At 42.4% G+C, this 25,957-nt stretch overlaps 1 protein-coding gene and 1 long non-coding RNA gene across 4 annotated transcripts in view; one reads left to right on the top strand and one right to left on the bottom strand.

The window, feature by feature from the left end:
• Positions 1–2,666, bottom strand: part of LOC308093845 (partitioning defective 3 homolog) — a 318,000-nt gene extending 315,334 nt beyond the window's left edge. For all 3 annotated transcript variants that reach the window (XM_080440218.1, XM_080440219.1, XM_080440217.1), the window contains exon 1: positions 2,292–2,666. In XM_080440218.1, coding sequence (XP_080296344.1) covers positions 2,292–2,411 — 120 coding nt within the window. In that variant the 5' untranslated portion in view covers positions 2,412–2,666. The remainder of the gene's footprint in view (positions 1–2,291) is intronic.
• LOC308093851 overlaps positions 1–25,957 on the top strand; it is a 352,863-nt gene that overhangs the window by 189,318 nt on the left and 137,588 nt on the right. The gene's annotated exons all lie outside the window — the stretch shown is intronic.

Consider the following 25,957-nt stretch of genomic DNA (forward strand, 5'->3'; position numbering starts at 1 on the left):
ACACACTACAGTATGTTACAATGATTAAAACAAAAGGAGCTGCCTGGAAGTTGACATTGCAGAGCAAGAGCAGTGCATTAATTTATTCATGAAGCCAGCCTACGTTGGCACTTAAAACATATGCACGTGTCTACACCCCAAAACACAACAGTGTGGTCAATTACTGGATCAATAAATAACGTGTTGTGTTGTGGAATATTATCTGGGAGCAAGAGGGGACGATGCATGTATGGTTTCTTTAATGTGGACAACAAATCAGTTTGTGTTGTTGTGACTGGGTCTGATGTATCATGTATGTATCAAGCTTTAAGTTCATGCTATTATCAATAATAGCAAGACTTTTTAATTGCAAGTTAGGATTAATACTAAATATTATATGATGCTATGTAGATTCTTATTCAGTGATATCTGATTCGAAATACAGTATGTCGTAACTCTAAAATAAGTTTAAATTATTTTGCAGATATTCATATTTTGTATTTCTAGTTGTTTTTAAATCACCTTTGAACTTTCTATCGTAGCCCCAGCACCACACAAACTGGGTGTCCTTAAGTGCTCCCCATCCCATCTCCCTAGATACCAATGATACAGTTGCCATCAAGTTACGCATATGACAACTTTTATTTCCTTGACATCATCTTTTAGCTATTTTAAGCGTCGCCTGTTTATGTTTAATATTAGTAGTGGGATGACAGCTCTCTCCTCACTGACTGGCTGCAGCCCAGCGATCAGCTGGAGCGTGCTGTTGCAGTTTCCCTCTCTATCCTCCAGGGCCTCTTGCCGACTCAAGGAGTGATAATAATGTAGTAGCTACTAGCTTCTTCATCTACTAACTACTTTAACGCTGCGTACCAGGGATAACTGTCCACAAATGTCCGACACGCTGCAAATACATTCTCCTTCGGCGATTCATTTGAACGCTCCACTGTTAACCCAGGTTCTTATCGATTCCTTGATAGATTATTATAGCCTCTCATGCTACAACCTTTTAGCCAACTCCCTTTAGCGATGATAATAACCTAATTATAACTACAACAAAGAGAAACTCTGCAGTTGCTTAATGGAAAAGGGCCTTGCAGAATGTGTCACAAACTGAGGATGATCGTTAAGATTAAATGATCTTCCTATCGCTAACACACTCTTCTTGTCACAACAGGATCCAACCCACACTTTTTTTTTAAACTCCTAGATTTCCTGCAGATCTACTTTGGCCAGCCTGATGGTAATCGGAACGCTCGCCCCAAAACACGTTCGCCCCCAGCGGTTCTTGTATTCTTATTTGTTTTACTGAGGTTACGTTTAGGAATAAGGTTGGGTTTATGTATTGTTTACTGAGGTTAAGTTTATGAATAAGGTTAGGTTTTGGCATAGTTTTACTGAGATTAAGTTTAGGAATAAGGTTAGGTTTATGCATAGTTTACGTTTAGGAATAAGGTTATATAGGTTTAGGCATAGTTTTACTAAGGTTAAGTTTAGGAATAAGGTTAGGTTTATGCATAGTTTACTGAGGTTACGTTTAGGAATAAGGTTAGGTCTATGCATAGTTTTGCTGAGGTTAAATGTAGGAATAAAGCTAGGTTTAGGCATATAGTTTACAGAGGTTACGTTTAGGAATAAGGTTAGGTTTATGCATAGTTTACTGAGGTTAAGTTTAGGAATAAGGTTAGGTTTTTAGGCATAGTTTAATACCAGGTGCCGACCGCTCCGAGGTCGCTGGATTTGCCACGAGGGCGACAGTGTTTTGGGGCGAGCGTTTTGGTATTCAGCCTGATGGCTATCTGAGGCTAGTCGGCTAATCGCAGATTCAACTTCCAGCCATGGGCCACCATCATCACTTGAACTAATGTTCCCCCCCACTGTTGTTGCCGTTTACACATGCAGACACGCAGACTGGCTCTTTAAAAACCCACTCATTTTAGTCATATCTCCTGCTGCAGTGGAGTCTAACCTACTTTGAAGTCTCCCAGAGGAAGTTTTGCGGGGTTTACAAACACACAACAACCACAATGGCGGTGCGGGTTCGCTTTAAAATAAAAAAGCAACACGCACAGCAACCAGTCTGCTCTTTAGCGTTCAGAGGGGTTGAATGTTGAACAGAGAAATGCATCTCTCTCTATCTTCTTGGCGTTTGTTTCAACTTTGCGCCATATTGCACACTGTCGGCAACATTGTTCCCACTCAGCAGCAGCAGCGCCGCAGCCGTCGGTCGAGAAACGACGGGGAACAAAAGCCGCCGCCGTTCCTTCTCCTCTCTCTTGGACACTGTACATAAAGTGACAACAAACACTCACCTTCGCGATGGCTTTCTTGTACCTCATGACAGCCTGCTGTATGAGCGAGTGGACCTTAATGTTCCCGTCCCCGCACGGCACGACCACCCGCGTCCTGCCGAAGCACACCGTCACTTTCATGGCTGTGACTCTCCCGATATCAGCGGCTTGTTGGAGTAAAAGCCGAGAAAGAGCGCTTTTCCCCCTGGAAGGACAACCACCACCACCACGGCGGGAGCATGAATTTAGTCCTCTCTTTGGTTTTATTCCTCTCGTATTCCTTTGTTGTTGTCCTTTAGAGAGAGGCAGAGCTAAAGACCTTTCCGCTGCTTTTCCCGGCGGGACGACATTGTTGTGTGTGTGTGTTTCCAGACCACCTGTTTTCCTCTCTCTCTCTCTCTCGTCCCTTCGTCTTCAGTCGGTCGCGTCGCTTCCCAAATCCCTACTAGTCCAGTCTGTTGCTGCTGAGCTCATGAATGCACGGGGCCACGGACGGAGAGCGGGAACTGTCTCCCCCCCGTGGACAAGCTGGGTAAACGTTGTGGGCATCTCAATGTTAAATTTAGCTATTTTTTCCCCCACAAAATAAAGAATGAATAATTGTATACTTTGGAAAATGGTCAGAAATTATATGAAGTAGCCTAAATGCACGATACATTATTATTATTATTATTATTATTATTATTATTATTATTATTATTATTATTATTATTATTTGTAGCATTTGTAAAAAATAAAAAATATAAAAAAACATATAGGCCTTTCATACAGGTCATTAAAAATGATTATATGTATTTGCCGCCCCTCCCCATTTATGCTATAAAATAAATGTAAATGTGAAATAAAATAGGCTATAAAACAAATGAATATGAAAATGGTGCCCAGAGTTCTCAGGTGCACACTGTACCGGTTACAGTGCCATGTACTGTAGACTCTACAGTGTAGAGTAGACCATAGTTGCACAGATTTAGAGAATCGTGGTGTACCAATGCTATGTGTGTGTCTGTCTTTGCTCACCTCACCTGTGTGAGTGTACTGTATGTGTGGCCTACTGTACGTGCATGCTTGTCTGCATGTGAGATAACTGCGTGTGATGATTGACCCTGTGCATATAAGTGTTTTCTTTTCTATAGACAAAGGCGTCCATACTCACACTCCTATGGTGATATGCTGCTTTTCTGATTCTATGTCAGTTGTACACATTAGCTGCTGAAAAGCCTAGGGTATACAATTGCACCTGCTTCATTTCAATTAAAGGCCTTTCTTCTAGCCTGCCCCAAAAAGTAGGTATAACTGCTACTCACTTTAAAACAATAAAAGAGAAAGTAAAGACAAAGACAAAGACATGTAAAGACATTTTTTAAAATATGTTTAAAATGTTCTCTTTAAAGTTTAGTTTTCATAAAGAAGGCAAAGCCTAAGAACATAAAATAGGCAAATTATGCTATGTGATATATTTCATTTTAAGGTATTTCTTTCAAGAAAAGTCCTCAAAAATGTGTATTCAAATAAGTGTAATAAGGGGAAGGACACTACATGGTTGAGAAGTAGTACTGCCTGAAGCCAAGCGACTTGACTAAGTAGAAATTCAGTCTAATGTGGGAGATCCGGGTTCTGATCCAGAGTAGGGCTAGTGATGTGCGGGTCGGGTTTTTTCATGACCCGCCCCGCCCCAACCCGCGACGGAACGCGACCCGCCTCAACCCGCCCCGCGAACCCATATATAAATCTATGGCTCAACCCGCCCCGCGACCCGCGGTGGGAATATATATATATATTATATAGCGCTCTTTTAAGTACCCAAAGTCCTTTAAATGTCTACAGTAGCACAACATTGTCATGGGCTGAATAAACAAGCATGTTGGTCAAAATAGGGTTTTTTTTTTTTTTTTTTTGGAGAGCGGCTGACCCGCTCACCCTCAGCCCGCATAATTTTCTCTGAAATCCTGACTCGACCTACCCGCGCCGCGGGTTGACCCGCGGGTCCCGCGGTTTACGGGTCGACCCGCTCATCACTAGTAGGGACATAAAAGTTACTGTTATAGCTTTAACTCTGTCCATTTTTCAGTGGCGATCAATGGGAGTGAGATGAGGAACACTTGAGTTCCAAGCATATGATTGAAAGTGTAAGTGTGTGTGTGTGTGTGTGTGTGTGTGTGTGTGTGTGTGTGTGTGTGTGTGTGTGTGTGTGTGTGTGTGTGTGTGTGTGTGTGTGTGTGGTTAACGTGGCTGTGTGTGGGTTAGATGGAGTTTGCTACGCCATGCACTGCCAGTCTGCCACCATACAGCTGGCAGGCTATTTTAGCCATTAACACAGCTGGAGTGCTCTCCGACCACCAACCACAACCCCACCAGCCAGCTGTCATAATGCACAAAACAGAGCTTTGAGCTTTCAACACAATGCAAACACTTTTGGTCATGGAGACGCGAAACAAGAAATATGTGCAATCGAGTCATCTGCAATAAATGCAACATTTCCAGTGCATAAGCCTATAGCAGGGGTCTTCAACAGGGGGTCCGGGACCCCTAGGGGGTCCTCAGAGTTACTACAGGAGGGCCGACAAATCTTTTTTTACATTAACCACTTGAACCCTAGCATACCTTTTCTGAGGAGAACTTTTGTCAAAAATAGCAGATCTACAAGCTCACAACGCCTCGCAGCGCGAGGCGTTGTGAGCTTGTAGATCTGCTATTTTTGTATATAGAGGGGGTCCCTGCTTCATCCCTCTCTCAGCTAGAGGGTCCTTGGCCTGAAAAACGTTGAAGACCCCTGGCCTATAGAATGCCACTATAGGAGCGGTTCCAAACCTTTTCTGGATTAAGGTCCACTTGAAAGTTTTAGTGGTTAAGACTAATAATTTTAACTGGATCGGCTGGCGGTGGTTGGGACATGGCACCTCCAGCCCCAACAAGCAAAACACTCAAATCAGGGTTTGATGTTCATCTAATCCCCATCGTCATGTCATTCCATGATGGCTTCTTCCTGATTGAAAGACAGGCACACGGGCAGAAACAGTGAGACGGGGAGTAACAAAATGCATCTATAGGTCCACTTTGACATGATTTACCCATGGGTTCAGGGCAGTTAAGAGAACTCCAGTGTCTAGTTTAAGTGTGTGTGTGGGGGGGTGGGAGGGTAACCGAGGGTTGGATCGCAAGAAGCCATAAAATCGGGTCACTCTGGAATAATGGCCTCATTCTCATTATGACAGTGACCCAAGGAACTGAAGCAGCAGCTGGGCTAACGTTGAAGACTACCAGCAGACACATAAAAGCATCTTTCATTGCATTAACACTTAACAGCATGCGATTGTGTTACGCATTCATCCCAGGCTAATTTTGTGCTAAATAGCTGTCTTGGCCTAGCCACATTTAGCCCCCTACACACTACACACACACACACACACACACACACACACACACACACACACACACACACACACACACACACACACACACACACACACACACACACACACACACACACACACACACACACACACACACACCGGTCTTGGTGTCCCTGGGGATCTCCCTTATGTTGCTGACCATCTGCAGCCATGCCAACAGGACAGGCCGGGCCAAGGAGAAGATGCAGAGGTGGGGTGAATATAGGATGCAGAAGACAGACAGAGAGTCATGGCACAATCAAAACAAACCTTCTCCTTGTCATTTCATGTGGATGAGGTTTTTGACTAGCTCCATTCTTAAATAAATCTGTCCAGGTCGAGGGAAAAGTAGGTCTGTACTGTAGAGTAAACTTCACTGTGGCCAGAAATAACAAACAACCCTCCTTTCTTAAAACAACAATACAGTGCAGGAAGCAACAAAGTCGAACATTGCTAAGTATGTCTACACAATCACATGTCAGCTGACCTATTCAGCTTCAAACTTTGGCAATTAAATTGCAAACTGTGATTGCGGTCACAAAACTATTGCTCCACAAGCTCCACATTGACGGCACTGGCCAATTAAATACACATAAATTACAGTAAAGTTTGACATTGAATAATACAGTTATAAGTAATAACAAACTGTAGACTTCATTTAACTCTTGTAAAGAATACTAATAATGCAAGTAGTTTGCAACTAACCTAACAAATATATTTAAAGAATAATGATGCCTATGGTAGATTATGCAACACCTACCCTCCTAAAACGTGAACATATACTGTATAGTTGGCATATGCATGCACAGATCATCAACATACTTTAATACAAAGGTACATATACTCACATGCAGGCACATACATGCCTGCATTTACATGTATGCACATAAACACAATGCACACAATACAGTACTGTGCAGGCACACATGTATGCACACAAAGATGTGTCACTCTCTCTCATTCTCTCTCTTGCTCGCTTTTTCTCTCATACATGTGTGCACACACACACACACACACACACACACACACACACACACACACACACACACACACACACACACACACACACACACACACACACTCAGTGCACATTACCTGTCATGCTGACAGGTAATGTGCACTGAAACTGTAACGGGTGTGTGAGAGTGTCATGACAGACTGCTTATTCATTTGTATTATGGTTGGCTTTGTGTTGATTCCGTTTGATTTTGTGTGCATGCATGCTTTTCTTTATTATTTCATTTTGAGTTGCAGTGCTTTGGAAGCCAGTCTTTAGTGGCATTGTCAGCAGTTCAGCATTGAGGACTCCAATTGGACAAGTGAGTTGAACAGGTGCAGGGAATGAGCTAATTACTCTATTGCAGGCTGCTATTGGTGCTGGGCTGGAAGGCTCTCCCTATTTAAAAGCCACTGTTGTGAAATGAGGCAGTTTTGCCCTGGACACGGAAAAGCACAGACCTACAAAAGGACAGAGGAAGAAGGACCTGGACTCAAACAGAAACCAACTGGACCCCCACCCCCATTAATTGCTGTAATTGGATTTTAGATACTGGAACCTATGGCATTTAATGACTCTGCATCTTACAGTTTTAATGGCTTTTAACAAATGTGCTCTATGAAGACTGGGAGAGTAAAATGGGTGCAATGCTTCGTGCGCAGAGGTGGTCTGAAGAACAACTTTCTTCTAAGTGCACTAGAAGGGGAGCCGCGGAGATAAATCTTTGTCTTGGAGCAAGCAGAACGGGAAACCCCAGGTAAAATCTTTCGGCAATTGAAGGAGCTCTATGGGGACAACATTTCTGTTGGTGCCTTACGTGCTATGTTTTATGATTGCAGGCAGAGACCAGAGGAGTCCATCCGGGCCTATATACTCCGTCCAAGGGAGTTGGGTCAACGGCTGCTGAGTAGAGAGCCACTGGACCGCCGCCTGGCTGACCTGCACGTGCGGGACCAATTGTACAAAGTCGTCTGTCATATTGCATTGCCTCTCAGCACGCACAGTACCGTCTGTCTGTCCAGTTTGTGGCTGCTGGTCCTTCTTTAACTAAGTAGCTAGTGTCTGGGCTTCACTGCACATTCGGTCAAAGTCATCTCCAGGGAGAGGACTCCACATCTGCTCCTCACCCACAGAAGGCCCACTGCTGACAGTGTCCCTGGCCAGATCTTCCAGCCCGACACAGATAACCTTTTCCTTCCCTGTGAGTGGACCCACAATTACTTCATCCTTACCTTCATCTTCTCTGGAACTTGCAGGTGACAGTGAAACATCAAAATCAAACTTTTCCTCGGCCAATGTGTAGAAGTCTTCGGCTTTAGAGGAGGGATCCATCCTGATCGGGCAGGGCAATGTATAAAGTGCTGATTCAAAAGTGCGTATAAAATCGCCCCAAACAGCAAACAAAACAAAACGACCACCTCTAACCAGCCTGTCCCAGGGGAGGACGAGGAGGGCCCTAGATCCAGACGGGAGAACTTTGGGAGACCCTCTGAACGGTTCCTGCACTAAGGCGCCCGGGGCGGACAGACTGCTTATTCATTTGCAGTGGTGGAAAGTAACTAAGTACATTTACTTAAGTACTGTACTTAAGTACAATTTTGAGGTGTTTGTACTTTACTTGAGTATTTGCAATTTCCAATACTTTTACTTCTACTCCACTACATCTCGGAGGCAAATATTGTACTTTTACTCCACTACAATTATTTGAAAACTTTAGTTACTTTTCAGATATAAATTATGATATTATGAAACATGCATTAACCACTTTAGCCCTATTTTATACTTAGGCTATTTGAAGCGTTGTGAGCTTGTAGATCTGCTATTTTCAAACATTTTAGTACTTTTACTTTTGGTACTTGAAGTACATTTTGATGCCAATACTTGTGTACTTTTACTCAAGTACATTTTGAATTCTGGACTTTTACTTGTAGCAGAGAATTTCTATATTGCAGTATTGGTACTTTTACTTAATTAATTTGAGCACGTTTTCCACCACATTTGTATTATAGCTGGCTGTTGATTCATTTTGATTTTGTGTGCATGCATGCTTTTCTTTCATTTTGAGTTGCAGTGCTTTTGAAGCCAGTCTATAGTGGCAGTTCAGCATTGAGGACTCCAATTGGACAAGTGAGTTGAACAGGTGCAGGGCATGAGCTCTATTGCAGGCTGCTATTGGTGCTGGGCTGGAAGGCTCTCCCTATTTAATGGCCACTGTTGGAGAGTGAGGCAGTTTTGCCCTGGACACAGAAAAGAACAGACCTACACAAGGACAGAGGAGGAAGGACCTGGACTCAAGAGACCAACTGGACCCCCACCCCCATTGGAAAGGGAAGTAGATGCACAAGACACTTTAATCTGCTGTCATTGGATTTTAGATACTGGAACCTAAGGCATTTAATGACTCTTGTTTTGAAAGACCCCCCTCCCTCATTGGACATTGGATTGATGCATTCCCCTCCTACGCCGCTGCCCCATTCCACTGCTCTGCTTTTATTATTATTAGGTTGAATAAAATAACATTGATTTTGGACTTCTTGCCTCACTGTGTGGTTTTTTGTGAAGTCTCTCCATTTATGGTCACTGTTAAGAACTGAAGCCTTTGGCTTATTTGATTGCACACACAGACACACACACACACACACACACACACAAACACAGAGACACAGATAGACACAGACACAGACAGACACACACAGTCACACACAGTGTCAGCTCTGCACGGACAGTATTTAAACGGTATGACCTCACATGCCACACAGGAAAACAGATGGTGACTTCTGGGTAAATGTGGTTCAACTTTCCAAAGGCACTCTACCTGCAAAGTTGTGGTATGTGATGCCTCTCTCGAACTATGACTGGTAGGTAGCCTATTCCATCTTCCTATCTGGAAGAGAGGTGTTGCGTAGTATTGTCACTCTGTGATCCGTCTATGTATTATGTATTGTGATTTCTGTGTCCTGATGGCTGCTTGGCGCAAAATGAACTTCGGCAAGGACAAATCTATCAAAAGCCTGCTTCTCAAAGTTCAAATATAACCTTGAATAACCCCATGACAATCTATAGCAATAACCCATGTCTCTGAGAGCCGCATTTCAGCACAGCTCGTCCTGAAACCTTTCATGCCTATTTCTGACTGTAGTGGACATGGACATTATTACGCACGCACAATGTAGACAATATTTCAAAAATACATGCATGAAGGTGCTACTTTGGTCTACTGGCAGCCTGTATATAAACCTTTGGTCCTGCGATTTGTAAGATTAGTCCTGGGGGACACAGGGTAGATATTGCATTCTCAACTTTTCACATGTGTAATATTACCTTGGATGAACAATATGGCTGTCCTGTATCTGTTCACTGGATTCAGAGTATTTACATGTGACAACTGCGCCTTTTACAAACACAGCACAGAAAATGCTCAACTAAAAGTCACCAAAGACACTCCTCTCTGGCTTCCAGTTTCACTGCCCAACAGATGATACATGACTCTACCTCTCTCCACCAAGACCATCAATGAAGCCACTCATTCCACCCTCACCACCTGCCTCACAGATGTGAAACATATCATCAGCCCCAACTTCCTCACCTGCTCCGGCAAGTATTTCTCACTCATCGACAGCTCCATCCTCACCCCCCCCCAGTGTCTAGTACTTTATTTTGGTCATAAAAGGAAAATTCAATATATCCATCATATATCATATGGATTAGACCAAAAAAAGGTGTAGGCTTAAGCCAATGGCTTATTTTGCCTATCCTAGCGTTACTTTATCATAATTAATATATAATTAATATATAATTAATAGGATATCATTACAAAGATGATATTCCTTCCAGTATTAATAATTCACATTAATGCTCTATCTATATTTATCTATTCTAGATTTATGCATTCTTTTAAATGTATTAATTGAAATACACTTTTTTAAGCCGTTCCAAAGATTCACCCCTCTGACACTTATACATCTACCTTTTTTGTTGGTTCTTGCCTAAGTCCCCTTAAAAAGACCAAAACATAGGTTATACCTGCTCTCTCTAGAATCCCCAGCAGTGGTCCTCCGCGCAGCATTTTCAGCAGCACCCTGGCCAGGCAGCACAAAGCGCTGAATCTGGGGTGATAGGGCCCTTTATTGCTGCCCCATATCTGTGGAACGCAGTAGTATTCGGAAAGGCACTATATAAGTCTGAGGTATTCCTAATAAGGTTGGTTTTGAGGCTGGTTTTAAACATGGCAAGGGTGGGAGCAGCTTTGATGTGAGCTGGGAGTGAGTTCCAAAGGGAAGGGGCTGCAACTGAGAAAGACCTGTCACCCCAAGTTTGTCGTTTTGTCTTGGGGACATCCAGGAGGTTGGCATCACCAGACCTGAGGGAGTGGGAGGGGCCCTAGCGGTGTGGGAGGTCAGAGAGGTAGGGGGAGCGTGGTCCCTTACCCACTTAAGGTTAAAGGACGACTTCACCCATGTTAAACCTATCTTCATATAATTGGTCCTCACTAATGCTCATGATAAAATGGTACAATTTGTTTCTACTCCGTCCGTGTCTCATGGGCTCGTGGGCTGTGGACACTTCAGAAACCCGCCTACCAGTGACATCATTGTTAGGCAGGTTTATTTTTTTTTAAACATGAGGAAAATTGTATTCTTATTGCTATTAACGTGAGAACAATGGCTTCCATTATAGCTAACAGGAATAGAAAGCCTGCAGTTTCCACATCAATGATGTCACTGGTAGGCAGGTTTCTGAACTGTCCACAGCCCTCCTCTGAGACACAGACGGGGTAGACAGAAATGGTGCCATATAATGATAGTGCGTGAGTGGGGTCGCAGGCCTGCCTTACTGTGTGTGTGTGTGTGTGCGTGCGTGCGTGCGTGCGTGCGTGTGCGTGCATTGTTATACTCTTTATTTGAATCCACAAATGATTGGACAATGAGGAAACATTCAAATAATACATGACCACTTGGGTGCACACATGGCAAGTTGTCCTCACAGCCTGGCTACCAGAATATTGTAGTAGTTTGGCCTTTGTCTTAGAAAGGACAATAATGTAAGGTTTATGCACATGTCCAAGACTTAAAATACCAAAAGTAGAAAACACTCATTATGCAGAATGTCCCATTTCGCAAGTTTTCAAATGTATAAAAAATATATTGAAAATAGCAGATCTACAAGCTCACAATGCGTCGCATTGCGACGCATTGTGAGCTTGTGACCTTGTAGATCGCTATTTTCATGGCCGACATGTATGTAGGGCTGAAGTGGGTAATGTATGTTTTGTAATAGTAATAAAAATAACTAGCTAAAGTTTTCAAATAATTGTAGTGGAGTAAAAAGTGTAATATTTGCCACTGAGATGTAATGAAGTAGAAGTAAAAGTACTGAAACTTAAGCACAGTTAATGTATTTAGTTACTTAACACCACTGACAGCCTGTGATATGTGCCTCTAAACTGGAATTATCCTAAGGCAGGTGTTCCATATAGCTATATAGCTATTCCATATAGCTATCAATCAAACACCCTACAGTAGGCCTATCTCAAGGATCAGCATTTATCTTTGATCATGATTTACAAAAACAATATCAGTGGTGTTATTAAGGGGCCAAGGCCAAAGGGCCGTGGACCCTTATTGCATCTCTACACTTTCATTATTCTTCCGCCGTTTTTTCTGTCACGGCCTAACCGTGCATTCACTTTTCACGAAATTCGGCAATATGGTAGAGGGTCATGGAAAATGGTGAAGACACGAAACTCACAACCATTGGCCAAAGGGTGGCGCTATAGCAATCAATTGAAAAATGCCAACTTTGAACAGGTACAATAAACTCATGCCCTGTTTGACCTACAGACACGATACACACATGCACCTCCTCACGCTTAACAACTTTTGTGGTCTGACTTTTGACCTCTGAACTTTAGATCTCCCACCATTTTGAATGATATGAAAAGCAGTTCAAATCTAACTCCTCCTGGGATTTTTGAGCAATCTGCACGAAACTTTCTACGCATGTACTTTGGACCTATGTCGACAGAAACATGGTGGGGATTTATTTTTTAAATGGTTTGTGAGCAAGTGATCTTAGTGTTAGTGAAACAGGGGCTTGGTTCATGACAGAAGGCAAGAGTTTATCATCTTCAACAGACACCACAAGGCTGGACAAAACCTATAGCTCAATTGGTAGTGTGGCAACCTGTGAGTCCGAAGGTTAAAAGTTCGATTCCTGCCTATGGCTATGGGTTGAGGTGTCCATGAGTGAACCCCTGCGTGCTATATATGACCACCTCAGCTGTGTCGAGCTGAGAAGTAGATTCCCCTGTTGGAATAATTTGATTATTATAATTATCATAAACAGCATCCTGACCTCGAATATTGACCTCTGAAAACAACCCTACAACCTTGCAACCTTACAGTACGTACATGGTTGTCACCATGGTGACAACATGTATAAGCCTAATTAGAAAATCCATCTGTGTTGTCTAGAAAGATGAAATAAAATAAATTGCAAACTTTTGTCACGATAACAGAATTTGTGACACGAGTTTGGAATCTGCATTATAAGCAACACAATACAGAGATACATTGCAATATCCACAATCCCTCAGCACTCTGCTCAGCTGTTCAGAATGCTCATTTGTTAATTACATGGGCTGCTCTGTCTCAAGTTCAATCTATTCTGTTTCTATGTGTTATTGTGCTATTATTGCATATTGCTTTTTGCCTTTCATTCCTTGGCCCTGTTTATCACTGCTTGCAGCTATACATTTTTTGTTTTTGTTTTTAGACACTAATACATTCTAATTGTAGGCTGCATAATGTAAACGGTGAGGTTCTCTCATAAGCCCTCCCAGGGTTTTACCTCACCGGCACAACAATATTCTGTCATCTTTCCTAGGAAAGAAGTAGTATACTATATGTACATGATTCCTGTTGTGCATATCAATAAATCAAATCAAATCATCAAACATAAACTTGCTTGGTTTTTATGAGATATTTTATTCAAAAGCATGGCCTTTTCATTTCAGTGCCGTTTACGCAAAACAATGATTTAAAATGGAACACACAATCATCATTCCACCTGCCATAGGCTGAGAAACTAAAACATCAGCTGACAATTCTATATCGTTTCTGTCGGACAGAAACCTCTTTATTTTAAAGAAGGTTTTTAAACTTTTAAACCTCTTTTAAAATATTGAACAAATGTAAAGTATTAACAAGAGCTTGTGACTAAATAATAACTACATTGTATCCATTGGAACACAGGTTATTTTTCCCCCAAGTAACGGATTTGGACATACAAGGTTTCCATCCGACAGTGATGATATGACAGCAGTGTTTCTCCATGTACCCCTAGAGGTACACAGAGGAACTACAGGTTACATGAAAGAAATTGGAAAAATTGAAGAATTTATTTTGCCGTTATCATTTATGATAAAACAAAATGTGTGTGAACCTACTGATCTGTGATGTGTAAAACCAAATTAAGTCAACGTGACTAGCGCAACTGTTACTGAATAGAAAGCAATACTTATTTGCACATTATTTATTATTTGAAGATATTTACATCAAGTGGACTTACATGGGTGGGAATGATTTAGTTGTTCAAACCCATCTTTCCAATATGTATATGAAATATAGAAAAAAAGTGGGGGGAAAAGGTCTAGAGTAAACAAGGTGCTCTTCTATAAAATTGGGTAATAATTAAATAAGATGTAAAAAAAAAAAGAGCCACTAGGCAGGGGCTAAAGAGCCACATGAGGCTCCAGAGCTGCGGGTTGCTGACCCCCCAAAAAGTAAGGTGGGTTATCATTAGGGCTGTCACGATTACAAATTTAAGTTGACGATTAATTGTCACACTACTAATTAAAAAAAACGATTTTTCTATTTTTGGCATTGAAATATTGGAACATATGAATAAAAAATACATTTCTGTTTGCCTTTTAGGCTTCGTAATCAAACATTGTACAGGGAAGATAATGTCAAATAACTGATAGGCTATACAAAGAAATTACTAACATGTATTCATTATTTACAGAAACAAAAAGGTAAAAATAGCGAAAAAAGGTGATCTACAAGCTTACAACGCGTCACAAAGTGACACATTGTAAGCTTGTAGATCAGCTATTTCTGTTTTTGTATGTATGAACATTTTTCAACATGGAAATGATCATGAAGATTATGCAAAATAATTGTGATTATCTCAAATAAATGCGATTAGACGATTATGTAATAATTGTGACAGGCCTACTTATCATTGATTCATGGCATCATTATGCTATTGCTATGGTTTCTTTTGCTGTTTTCTGAGCAAAAATATTCTAGTCATGTAAAGGGGGAATAAGAAATCAGGGAAAGGGGTACTGAAGGGAAAAAAACGAAAATGTCTGAGAACCACTGTTGTATGAAGTATGGCGACAAGCTCAAAACGCGTCGCTTCGTGCCGTGTTTCCAGCTTGTCAATCTGCTGCATTTGATGCTTTTGTGTGACGCAGTAATATGATCAAGTAGGGCGTTCATTTACACAGAAACTAAAAAAGTTTAAATATGGAGATAAGAGGTTTCTGCCCGACAGCAACGCTATACTCCTGTTGCTGCTAACTCCTACTGTTGGACTGTAGAGGGTGTAGAACAGGGTTCCCAAATGTTTTTCAGCTCGAGACCCAAACATCTGGTGTCTCCCCGGGAGCCAAACTTAAAATAAATTGTGAATTAATGACTTAAAGGGATACTTCACTTTCACATAAAATAAACATTTAAATTGTGATTTTGCCTTAACTTCTTTCATTTTTTTTTAATATTTATTTTTAATGTTTATTTTATGTGAAAGTGAAGTATCCCTTTAAGCCCTATTTCAAAATTTGGTAAAGTTCCAAAAATGTCTGAAAAAAAAATAGTTAATGTACTTTCTTTCTTAATTTTTTTAAGGAACGGTAAAAAAAAAAAGAAAAAATACTATATATACAACAATGTATATTTGGGAAACATTAGTGTAGACAATGTCTCCTCCGAGTCAGTCACCAGCACTGCTTTTCACCAGACAGTGGGCTTTACTGACCATGGTGGTTCACACTATGTTCCAAAGTTCCCCTCCCCACTGAACAGGCACCTCTAATGCAGTGATAAGGACACTCTCTCTTGCTGCCTTCCCAACCACCAAAACTGACAATTATGTTTGTTGGAGCGCCCGGCCCGGCTTGGCCTGAACCTTTACGTCAGTGGTGCCGTCAAATCACTTTCAAAAGTAGATTCACAATATTTACACAATCTGTTTCTTAAAATTTTATAAGTAGAATTAATATCCATATGTTGCTTGTATAACCACCTCCCTACAAACATACAGCTGGTTAATTCTCACGATGTTTACATTGGAGATGTTTTTCCCTTGGTGTGCGTACGCTGGTGTTTCTTCAGATCACCTGACTGACTGAAACTCTTGTTACACTTATTACAGTGGAAAGGTTTTTCTCCGGTGTGTACACGCATGTGTCTCTTCAGGTTACATGACTCATTGAACCCCTTGTTACACTTATTACAGTGGAAAGGTTTTTCTCCGGTGTGGGTATGCAGGTGTGTCTTCAGAGCAAATGACTGACTGAAACTCTTGTCACATTTATTACAGTGGAAAGGTTTTTCTCCGGTGTGCGTATGCTGGTGTTTCTTCAGATTACATGACACACTGAATCCCTTGTTACACTTATTACAGTGGAAAGGTTTTTCTCCGGTGTGTACACGCATGTGTGTCTTCAGATGACTTGACACACTGAACCCCTTATTACACTTATTACAGTGGAAAGGTTTTTCTCCGGTGTGGGTATGCAGGTGTGTCTTCAGAGTACCTGACTGACTGAAACTCTTGTCACATTTATTACAGTGGAAAGGTTTTTCTCCGGTGTGGGTATGCAGGTGTGTCTTCAGAGCACCTGACTGACTGAAACTCTTGTCACATTTATTACAGTGGAAAGGTTTTTCTCCGGTGTGTAGACGCATGTGTCTCTTCAGGCTACCTGACTCACTGAACCCCTTGTTACACTTATTACAGTGGAAAGGTTTTTCTCCAGTGTGGAGAAGCTGGTGTGTCTTCAGGTGACCTGACTGATTGTTACAACTCTTGTCAAGGTGTTTACATTTTTTAGTTTTCTTTCTTGTGCAAGTTGGCTGATGTGTTTTTACTTGCCCGGCCCCCGGTTGAGTTAAGGTCTCTGTAAACTGTTGTCGACTGTAAGATGCTGGTTTGTCTTAGAGAGAGAGAGAGAGAGAGAGAGAGAGAGAGAGGGTGGGGGGGGGGGGGAAGAGAAAAGAGGTGGATATAATCAGTCATAACTCATGATATTGACATCAAGTCATGACATTGATCAACAGTTTCAGACAGGGACGCAGCACTGAATGTAACTCTGCATTCTCACTGTTTATTTTATGTTCTGGTCCACCTCAACCCTCGAAAGATCACTCCCAGTTTTTGTTGCATGAAAATTAAGCAAATAACAGATTTCTGTGTTGTGTGAATCCACCTGTTTGGATTACTTAAGTGTTGCATTTTGACCAAAGCATTTGCCAAAAATGTACAAACAATGTGTTTAATTCCCCTGTATGAGTCCTCATCCATGGACTTTGTTCATGTGCATCTTCAGATGAGCCTTTTGAGTGAAGCTTATTTTACAAACTGTAGGCTAGATGTAAATATTTCTATTATCTATATATTTTTTCTTTACCTGTATCAGTCTTCATGTGTCGTTTCAAATAACTCCCTCTGTGACGTTTTATGGATGGAGTTTGTTTTGATGATTTGAGCTTGTTGCTCAAAGACAATTGTCGTCCTTCCACATTTAGTGTCTTGCGTGACTTCAGTTTGTTTAAAGCTGACTGACCTTCCCTGGTCTCCTCCCAGTCACTGTCTTTAATGTCAGATTCAGAACAGGGTGAAGTCCTCTCATCGCTGTCTTCAGAGTCAGATTCAGAGCAGTGTGAAGAGAAGAGCTGGTCATCTCTAGTTGGCTGTGACGTTCCACAGTCCTCGACATCAGCTTGTGATTTCATGTGTTCAGTTGAGGTGCTGGCTACAGGCTCTGTATCTTTGCTTTCATCAACATCCTCTTCACTTTGAACTGTCAACGTTGACCCATCAGCCTCCTCTGGTCTTTGCAGTAGCTCCTCCTCCCGTTCCACTTTAGTCTGTGGAGGCTCTGGTCCATCTTGGACCTCACTGGGGCTCTCCTGCTGTTCTTCTTTAATCTGCAGAGGTTCTAGTTTTACCTGGACCACACGGGACTCGCTCCAAACTTCTTTAATCTGGAGAGGTTTCAAATGGACGAGACTGGAACTCCTGTCCTCCTGTTCCTCTTTAATCTCCGGAGGTTCTAGTTTCACCTGCATCAGACTGGGACTCCTCTCTTCCTGTTCCTTTTTAATCTCCGGAGGTTCTAGTTTCACCTGCATCAGACTGGGACTCCTCTCTTCCTGTTCCTCTTTAATCTCCGGCGGTTCTAGTTTCACCTGCACCAGACTGGGACTCCTTTCTTCCCGTTCAGGGAGATCTAGAAGGAGAAGAGACAATCATTGACTGATGGAACTCACCTGATTGTAACTGAAAGATTGAAAGCTGATCATTTGCGGCTGGATAAGATTGTTGGGGTTCAGGGCAGGGGCACTACTTCAGATGGTTCTAAGTGACATTTTTGTCTGGAACACTGTCTGGTATATTGCTGTCTGCCTTATTCATTCTGTGATCTATAATAATAAATAAAGGGTTATTATCTTGTGACAGATGAAGCTCTGTGAGCTCTTTTTCTCATACCCTTGTATTTGATTTCATTTACTAGCCGTTATGATTAAAAGAAAAACATGCTGGTGGAGTCACGTGATGTGTTCGAACAAGATGGCTGCGTAAGGAGATCGTCTCTCGCGCCTAAGTCACTATCCGCTACATTCTATAGTAGGGAACTCGAATTCGTTTGGACTTATTTGGAAAAAAGGGGCAGTAGGGTACAGCAATGTCGAAAAATACCAGAAATTCTACTTATGTGTCGAAACCAAGCACTACCAGCACACGTGGTGGAGGCGCGTCGGCTAGCGACACTGCTAATGCTAATGCCGGCAACGCTCAGAGTAATCCGGCGTCGAGTAATCCGGCATCGCCGGCCTCGTCTCATTCATCCCGCGATCACGGGGAATTCGGCCCCAGCTCTCTATCTGGTGAGGTGGCTAGGGAATTCGCCAAACTCACTGCTTTAATCCTGGCCAAATCCGAGGCTCATGACAAAAAACTGGAGGAGATAGGAGTAACGACGCGGGCTACAGACAACAAGCTAGCAGACATGGCTATCCGCATAACCCAGGTTGAGGCCCGTGTGGAATTTCTGGACGTGGCGGTGGGTGAGATGCGTGCGGTTCCGATCGCTGCTGCAGCGGAGGTCGAGGCTATGCGGCTAAGAATCGACGAGATTGACAATTACGGGAGGAGAGAAAATCTACGCTTCGTGGGCTTCCCGGAGGCGTGTGAAGGAAATGATACCATTGCGTTCCTGTGTGAGGTTCTACCGGCGGTTCTGAAGGTAGAATTCCCGATCGGCTTGGAGTTCCAGAGGGCCCATCGTCTAGGTGCCGTGCGTGGAGGGGCTGGTGCCAACCAATCCGCGTCGGGGAGAACCATCATCGCCAGGTTCCTGAGGTTTCAGGATCGGAACCGGGTCGCCGACGCAGCACGCAAGATGGGGAACGTCATGTGGGAAGGTCACCGCATAATGGTCTTTCCTGACTACTCGAAGATGATCAGCGAACGGCGTGGGCAGTTTAAAGAATGTAAGCGGGTTCTGCACGAGAAGAACATTCGCTTTACTCTGAATTACCCCGCGGTTCTGGTTGTTCGCTCGGCGCAGGGCCAGCGCCGGTTCGAAGACGCCTCAGACGCCCTGGCCTACATACATTCTCTCGGGTAACGTTGTACCTTCATGTCATCTGATAAGTTTAGCCGTGTGTATTCTACATTTGGATTCTTAAACCTGGACTGAGTCTGTTTCGTTTCAGTTTTTGCCTCAATGTACTCTAAATAACTAGGTTATGGGTTATTTGAGGAGTTTGTATTTTATTTAATTTTTTGCCGTGTTCTTAAGCCTGGACTGAGTCGGTTCTGTTTTAGTTTTGCACCACAGTGCCCAAAATAACTAGGTTACGGTTTATTTTAATGACAATTTTTGTAATATTTATTTAACTATTACTTTCAAACCAGGACTGGGTCTGTTTCTCGTGTTTCAGTTTTTGCTTTATTGCACTCAAAGTAACTAGGTTATGGTTTATATGAGGCTTCTGTATTTTACTTATTTATTTATTTTTCGTGTCTTGCTCCTAAACTTGGATCGAATCTGTTCTGATTTAGTTTTGCTCCATTGTGCCCGAAGTAACTAGGTTACGGTTTAGTTAAATAACTATTTCATTTATTTATTATTTAGTCAATTGTACTTTTTCATGGCGAATCCAGAAAGTGGTCGTAACGAAGCCCGTTTTGTTTTCATTTAAAAAAAAAAAATGTGATAACGTGAGTGATTTGTATTTTGTACCGATGTATAAAAGAAAGGGGGTTAATTAGTTTGGAGGAGCACTGTTCACAGAGCAGTTTTTTACTTTTTTACTTTAGAGATGTTCAGGACGTAGGACTCTCATTTGTAACCCTCATTGTGGAGTGAGACTCAAGGGCGCTAACCGTGCTTTTTTGTTTTGTTTTAGCCTCTCTCCTTTTTTCTTCTCTCCCCTTCCTCTGTCGTGCTGCTCCCCGACTGGAGTAAGCTGTGACGTCATGCGCTGTTTTGTGTGGGTGTGTGTGTGTGTGTGTGTGTCTGCCTGCTTGTGTGTCTGTCTACGTGTGTGTGTGTGTGTGTGTGTGTGTGGGGGGGGGTGTGTGAGTATGGGGGAGGAATACTTCTTGACATTTCTGCTTAACTGAGAACGCCAGTGGGTGGGGGGGGTTCATGTGTGATAAATGTGTGGACGTGTGAGTGTGTTTGTTAAGAGGGGAGATAAATACACACTGGAGTCTCTGGGTTTGTGTGTGAATGGGCATGTATGCACAGGCTTATTAGATACGGTCAGACAATTGATGTTTTAATTCCAAAAGGTTTTTTACTGTCTTGTGGATGTTGTTTTTCTTTTCTTTCCATATCTTTTTTATTCTTAAAAAATCTTTTTTGTATTTTTGCTTGAATGGAATGCTTAGTGTTAAAGGGCAAAGGTTTTCGTTTCTAATTGTTTTTCTAAAAAAAATCCTGTACTTAATGTCTTAATTTCTTTTCCTTTAAAAAAACAACAACAAATCTTTATATTTATATTGTGGACGAATGCATATCTTAACATCATATTGTGTAGTTAGAGGAGGGGGGGGGGGGATATGTGGGGACTGAGGGGGCTCGAGGGCATTGCAATTGTTTTATTTCTATCTTTATTTTTCATACAAAATCCCATGTCACTGCATTTTTTCTATTTTTGGTATTACTCAAGGATGGGCTTGAATAACTTAGAACCAGGTTTTCGATGTTTTTATTGGTAATGTTAATACCACTCTGTTTTGTCAATACCATGGCCGCTGTGCCTGCTGCACTGTTTTATAGAAGTTCCTTGCTATATTGTTTACTTATACTACGGGGATGGGGATATTTTGTCCCCACTCCGGCATACTGGTTTGGGGGTAGCGGATGGGGGGGTGGGTGTGGGTGGGATAGGGTCTCTGCAGCCGTTAGTTAGAGGATCACGGACCAAGCTAAGGGCAGGGGAAGCGTCTGCTTTTTCAGGCGTATTTTTGTTCTTCGTGTTTTTTACGTTTTTTGTTGTGAGGAGTATATGTTTCACAGTGATGCTCATATGTTTTTGTTTTGTGTGCACAGAGTAGGGAAGCTGCAGTTTGGCCTTGGTGTTATCCAACAGACATCATGTCAGGCACTAACGCAGGGTTGAGGCTTATGAGCTGGAACGTCAGGGGTCTTAATGATGTGGTCAAGAGGAAGAAGGTCTTAGCCTTCATCAAAGCTAAGAAATGTGACATAGTGTTTATGCAGGAGACCCACTTGGTAGTACAGGAAACTAAGAAGCTTTGTAGAGACTGGGTGGGGTTTGTGGGAGCCGCATGTGGCAACAGTAAGAGCAGAGGAGTGGTGACTTTGATTAGTAAGCACTTGCAATTTAAATGCCTTAAAGAAAGCACAGATGAGGATGGGAGAATTCTGGTTATGCTTTGTCAGATTCAGGGCAATAGTGTTATTCTGGCTAATGTGTACGCACCAAATGTTGATGACCCCTCGTTTTTTGGCGTCCTTGAGAGGATGCTGAGTGTGATGGGGGATCATCCGATTATCTTGGGTTCTGATCTAAACGAGGTCATGGACAAAGTCACGGACCGTAGTTCTACACTGGTTAGGTCATCCAGGGCACAGGGCGCATTGGTAGACATGACAAAGGACCTGGGCCTGGTAGATATTTGGCGCATACAAAACCCCACAACTAGAGATTACACCTTCTTTAGCCCTCCCCATGGCTCCTTTAGCAGAATCGACTATTTTTTGGTCTCACAGTCATTGGTGTCCTCTGTCTTGTCAGCTGAAATCGGCAATAGAATCATTTCAGATCATAGCCCAATTTATTTGAATGTGACGTCATTTCGTAGGCCAGAAAGAACATCTAGGTGGAGACTCAACTCTAGCTTACTGTTGGATGAGACCTTCAAGGAATCACTGAGAGCTCAAATCAATTTGTATATCGACACTAATGTGCCAACAGCCCCATCGGCAGGAATAGCGTGGGAAGCTTTGAAAAGTTTTTTGAGAGGTTATATAATTCAACATGCATCGTTTAAGAAAAAACAAAATGTAGCTAAACTACAGGAGTTAGAAAAGAAAATTGGCATTGCAGAAGAGAAACTCAAAAGTAGTGTGTCCTCAGAAAATTTGACAACCCTAACCAAGCTAAAATACGACTATAATTTAATTATGACCCAGAGGGCAGAATTCTCCCTATTTAGGGCGAGACAGAAATATTTTGAAGAAGGGGACAAGGCCGGGAGATTACTCGCTAGATACATAAAACAGAGGGAGGCAATGAGCGCAATCCCCGTCATTAGGGGAGGGGATGGTCGTCTTGTAGCTGATCCAAGGGAGATTAATTCAGAGTTTCGGGAGTTTTATAACCACCTATATACCTCCGAGACGGAAGTTGGCGGAGAGGAGATAACCACTTTTCTTTCCACCCTTGACTTACCGAGGCTTTCTGAGGATCAGGTTAAAGGTCTTGACCTGCCCATTACTGAGGGAGAGATAATGGAAGTTATTAGGATGCTACCCACTAGCAAGGCCCCGGGCTTGGACGGCTTTACCTCAGAATTTTACAAGGCATACACAGAGGAACTAGCACCGCTACTATTAAGAACATATAACGAGGCTTTTGAAAAAGGACATCTCCCTCCCTCTTTAACCGAAGCGGTTATTACACTCATCCCAAAAGAAGGGCGGGACCCCTTAGACTGTAAGAACTATAGGCCAATTAGCTTAACCTCATGTGACAGTAAAATTTTGTCAAAGATACTAGCTAACCGTCTGGATAAGGTCATTACATCATTGATTCATCCGGATCAGGTGGGCTTTATACGATCCCGCTCCTCGTCAGATAATGTAAGGCGTTTGGTTGATATTATGTGGGCCACTCAGGATGACTCCGCCCCTTTGGCGGCCATTTCTTTAGACGCAGAAAAGGCATTCGACAGGGTTGAGTGGCAGTACTTGCTCTCTGCCCTGGAAAGTTTCGGCTTCAGTAAGAACTTTATAAAGTGGATCGGACTTATTTATACTCATCCTACTGCATCAGTAATGACCAATGGTCTCATATCCGCGCCGTTTCGGTTGGGAAGGGGGACAAGGCAGGGAGATCCGGCCTCGCCCTTACTCTTCGCCGTCGCCCTGGAGCCCTTGGCGGCCGCAATTCGCAAAGATCGGGTATTCCCAGGCATCACATTAGGTGACAAGTGCCATAAATTGATGTTGTATGCCGATGACATACTTTTGTTTGTCTCCGACCCGGAGCGCTCCCTCCCCGCTTTGCTTAATATTATTGACACTTTCTCTTCCATATCAGGGTACAAGGTGAACTGGTCAAAATCGGAGGCCCTACCACTCACGTCTTACTGTCCTAAAACACTATTTCAGACCGGCTCCTTTGAATGGCCCAAAAAGGGACTAAAGTATCTAGGCATAACCTTCCCTCCTAAATTGGTCGATCTAGTGAAGACGAACTTTGACCCAATTCTGGATAAACTACGAACCGATGTAGAGAGATGGTCTCCATTGTTCCTATCAATGTGGGGAAAGGCGAACATCATTAAAATGAACTGTGTTCCAAGACTCAATTATTTACTCCAGGCCCTTCCGGTTAAAATCCCACTACAATATTTCAAACAATTTGATCAAATTTGTAGTAAATTCCTGTGGAACAACAAACGCCCCAGAATGAAACTGAAAAAACTCCAGAGGCCAGTGGATAAAGGTGGCTTGGGTGTACCTAATCTCCTACTTTACCACTATGCATTTACCATGAGACATATGGTACAGTGGTCTCTTCCGCCGGAAAGGGCCCCGCCATGGTTTAGTTTGGAGAGCGCACTATGTTCACCTGTCAGACCTATCGACTGTCTTTCAACCAAACTAGACTCAATTAGTCGTTCCCATCCAATTGTGTCTCATATTCATTGGGTGTGGAGGACGATATCCCGCATGTTTAAATTCAATCCGTTTCTCCACTCGGCGGCTGGAATATGGCATAATCCTAAACTCTGTATAGGGAAAGAGCCTTTTCATTGGGAAGCATGGTCTCAACGGGGAATTACAATATTAGGAGATTTATACCAGGAAAACACTCTAAAATCCTTCGAAGACCTCAAGACAGAATTTGACCTGCCCAATGGCCACTTTTGGCAATATTTGCAACTACGGCATCTACTGGTTAAGACCTTTGGATCTCTCACTGTAGGCCCCCCCAAGATTGAAAAGGTGGAGATGATCCTTAGAATCTTCGGACAGGGGCATGAGGCTTCCACATACTATGCCATGCTCCTGGAGGTCTCTGACTCTAACATGATGGTGTCTAAAACACCTTGGGAAAGGGACCTTGGTGTTTCAATTTCAGACGAGGAATGGGCTAAAATCCTTAGGAACGGCAAGAAAATGTCTAGAGAACTGCGTACGAGATTGATTCAATTTAAAATTATAAATAGGATTTATTGGACCCCGTCAAGACTATTTAGAGTGGGCCTTACCGAGAGCCCGGAGTGTTGGAGGTGTCAGGATAGAGATGGTACCTTAATGCATATTCTGTGGAGTTGTCCAAAAATCCAGGTCTATTGGGCTGCTATACATGTGAAGCTAGAGAGGATGACAGGGTTAGTTATCCCCTTCTCACCCAGGCTCTTTATCCTGGGCGACCCGTCCACTTTAAGAACTGTTTCGCCCGCCTTGGCTGAGTGGATTCAAACGGCCCTTATGCTAGGCAGGAGACTGGTGGTCAGGGCCTGGAAGGACCCATCTGCACCGGTTCCTTCTCTGTGGTTTACTTCCTTGGGTCAACTGGCCGCATATGAAAGATTGTCTTATAGATTGCTCAACAGGATGGATAAATATGATTTAAAATGGGGACATTATCATCTACACTCTATGGGTCTAGGATGACGTTTCCGGCTCAGTGAGCTTCAATAACCAGAAAGTAACTTGGGTTAGACTTGTCGGGGGTAGGACTGGGGTAGACTGCAGGTGGTATGCTTTAGTGCACTGTATTTTTGATTTCTCTTTCTTTAATGTTTTTATGTTTTTATGTCTTTATGGTTTCAAGGTGTGTTTATTTGTATTTTGTGTATAGTATGTCTTGTCTCGTTTAATTACCAGCAGTATTGATATTTGAATATGGTTGTTATTGTGTTGTTTATTGTATGTCTTGTCTAAATATCCTTGCATCAAAGTTGAAAAAAATCCTGTATGTTTGTCAAAAAAAGATGAAAAATAAAGTACAAATCGTAAAAAAAAAGAAAAACATGCTTCTCACAGAAATGACAAGGATAAAAACACAACAGAGTTAGCGAATTTCATTGTGGTCTTTGGTTTTGGACAAATAAAACATTACAATAGAGCAGAGAAATAGGCCATACATAACTTTGGTGCAAACTTGGTTGCTTTTTGTGGTTGTAAGAAGAAATTTAGGCACTATCAACGTTTTTTTTCTTTCTTTTGTAACAATCCAAAGAATGTAGGCTAAACAGGAGTTTGTTTCCAGTGACGTTTCGGTCAATGCGATAGA

Source organism: Gymnoscopelus braueri (assembly GCF_963280865.1).
Source record: "Gymnoscopelus braueri genome assembly, chromosome: 10".
Classification (NCBI taxonomy): Eukaryota; Metazoa; Chordata; class Actinopteri; order Myctophiformes; family Myctophidae; genus Gymnoscopelus; species Gymnoscopelus braueri.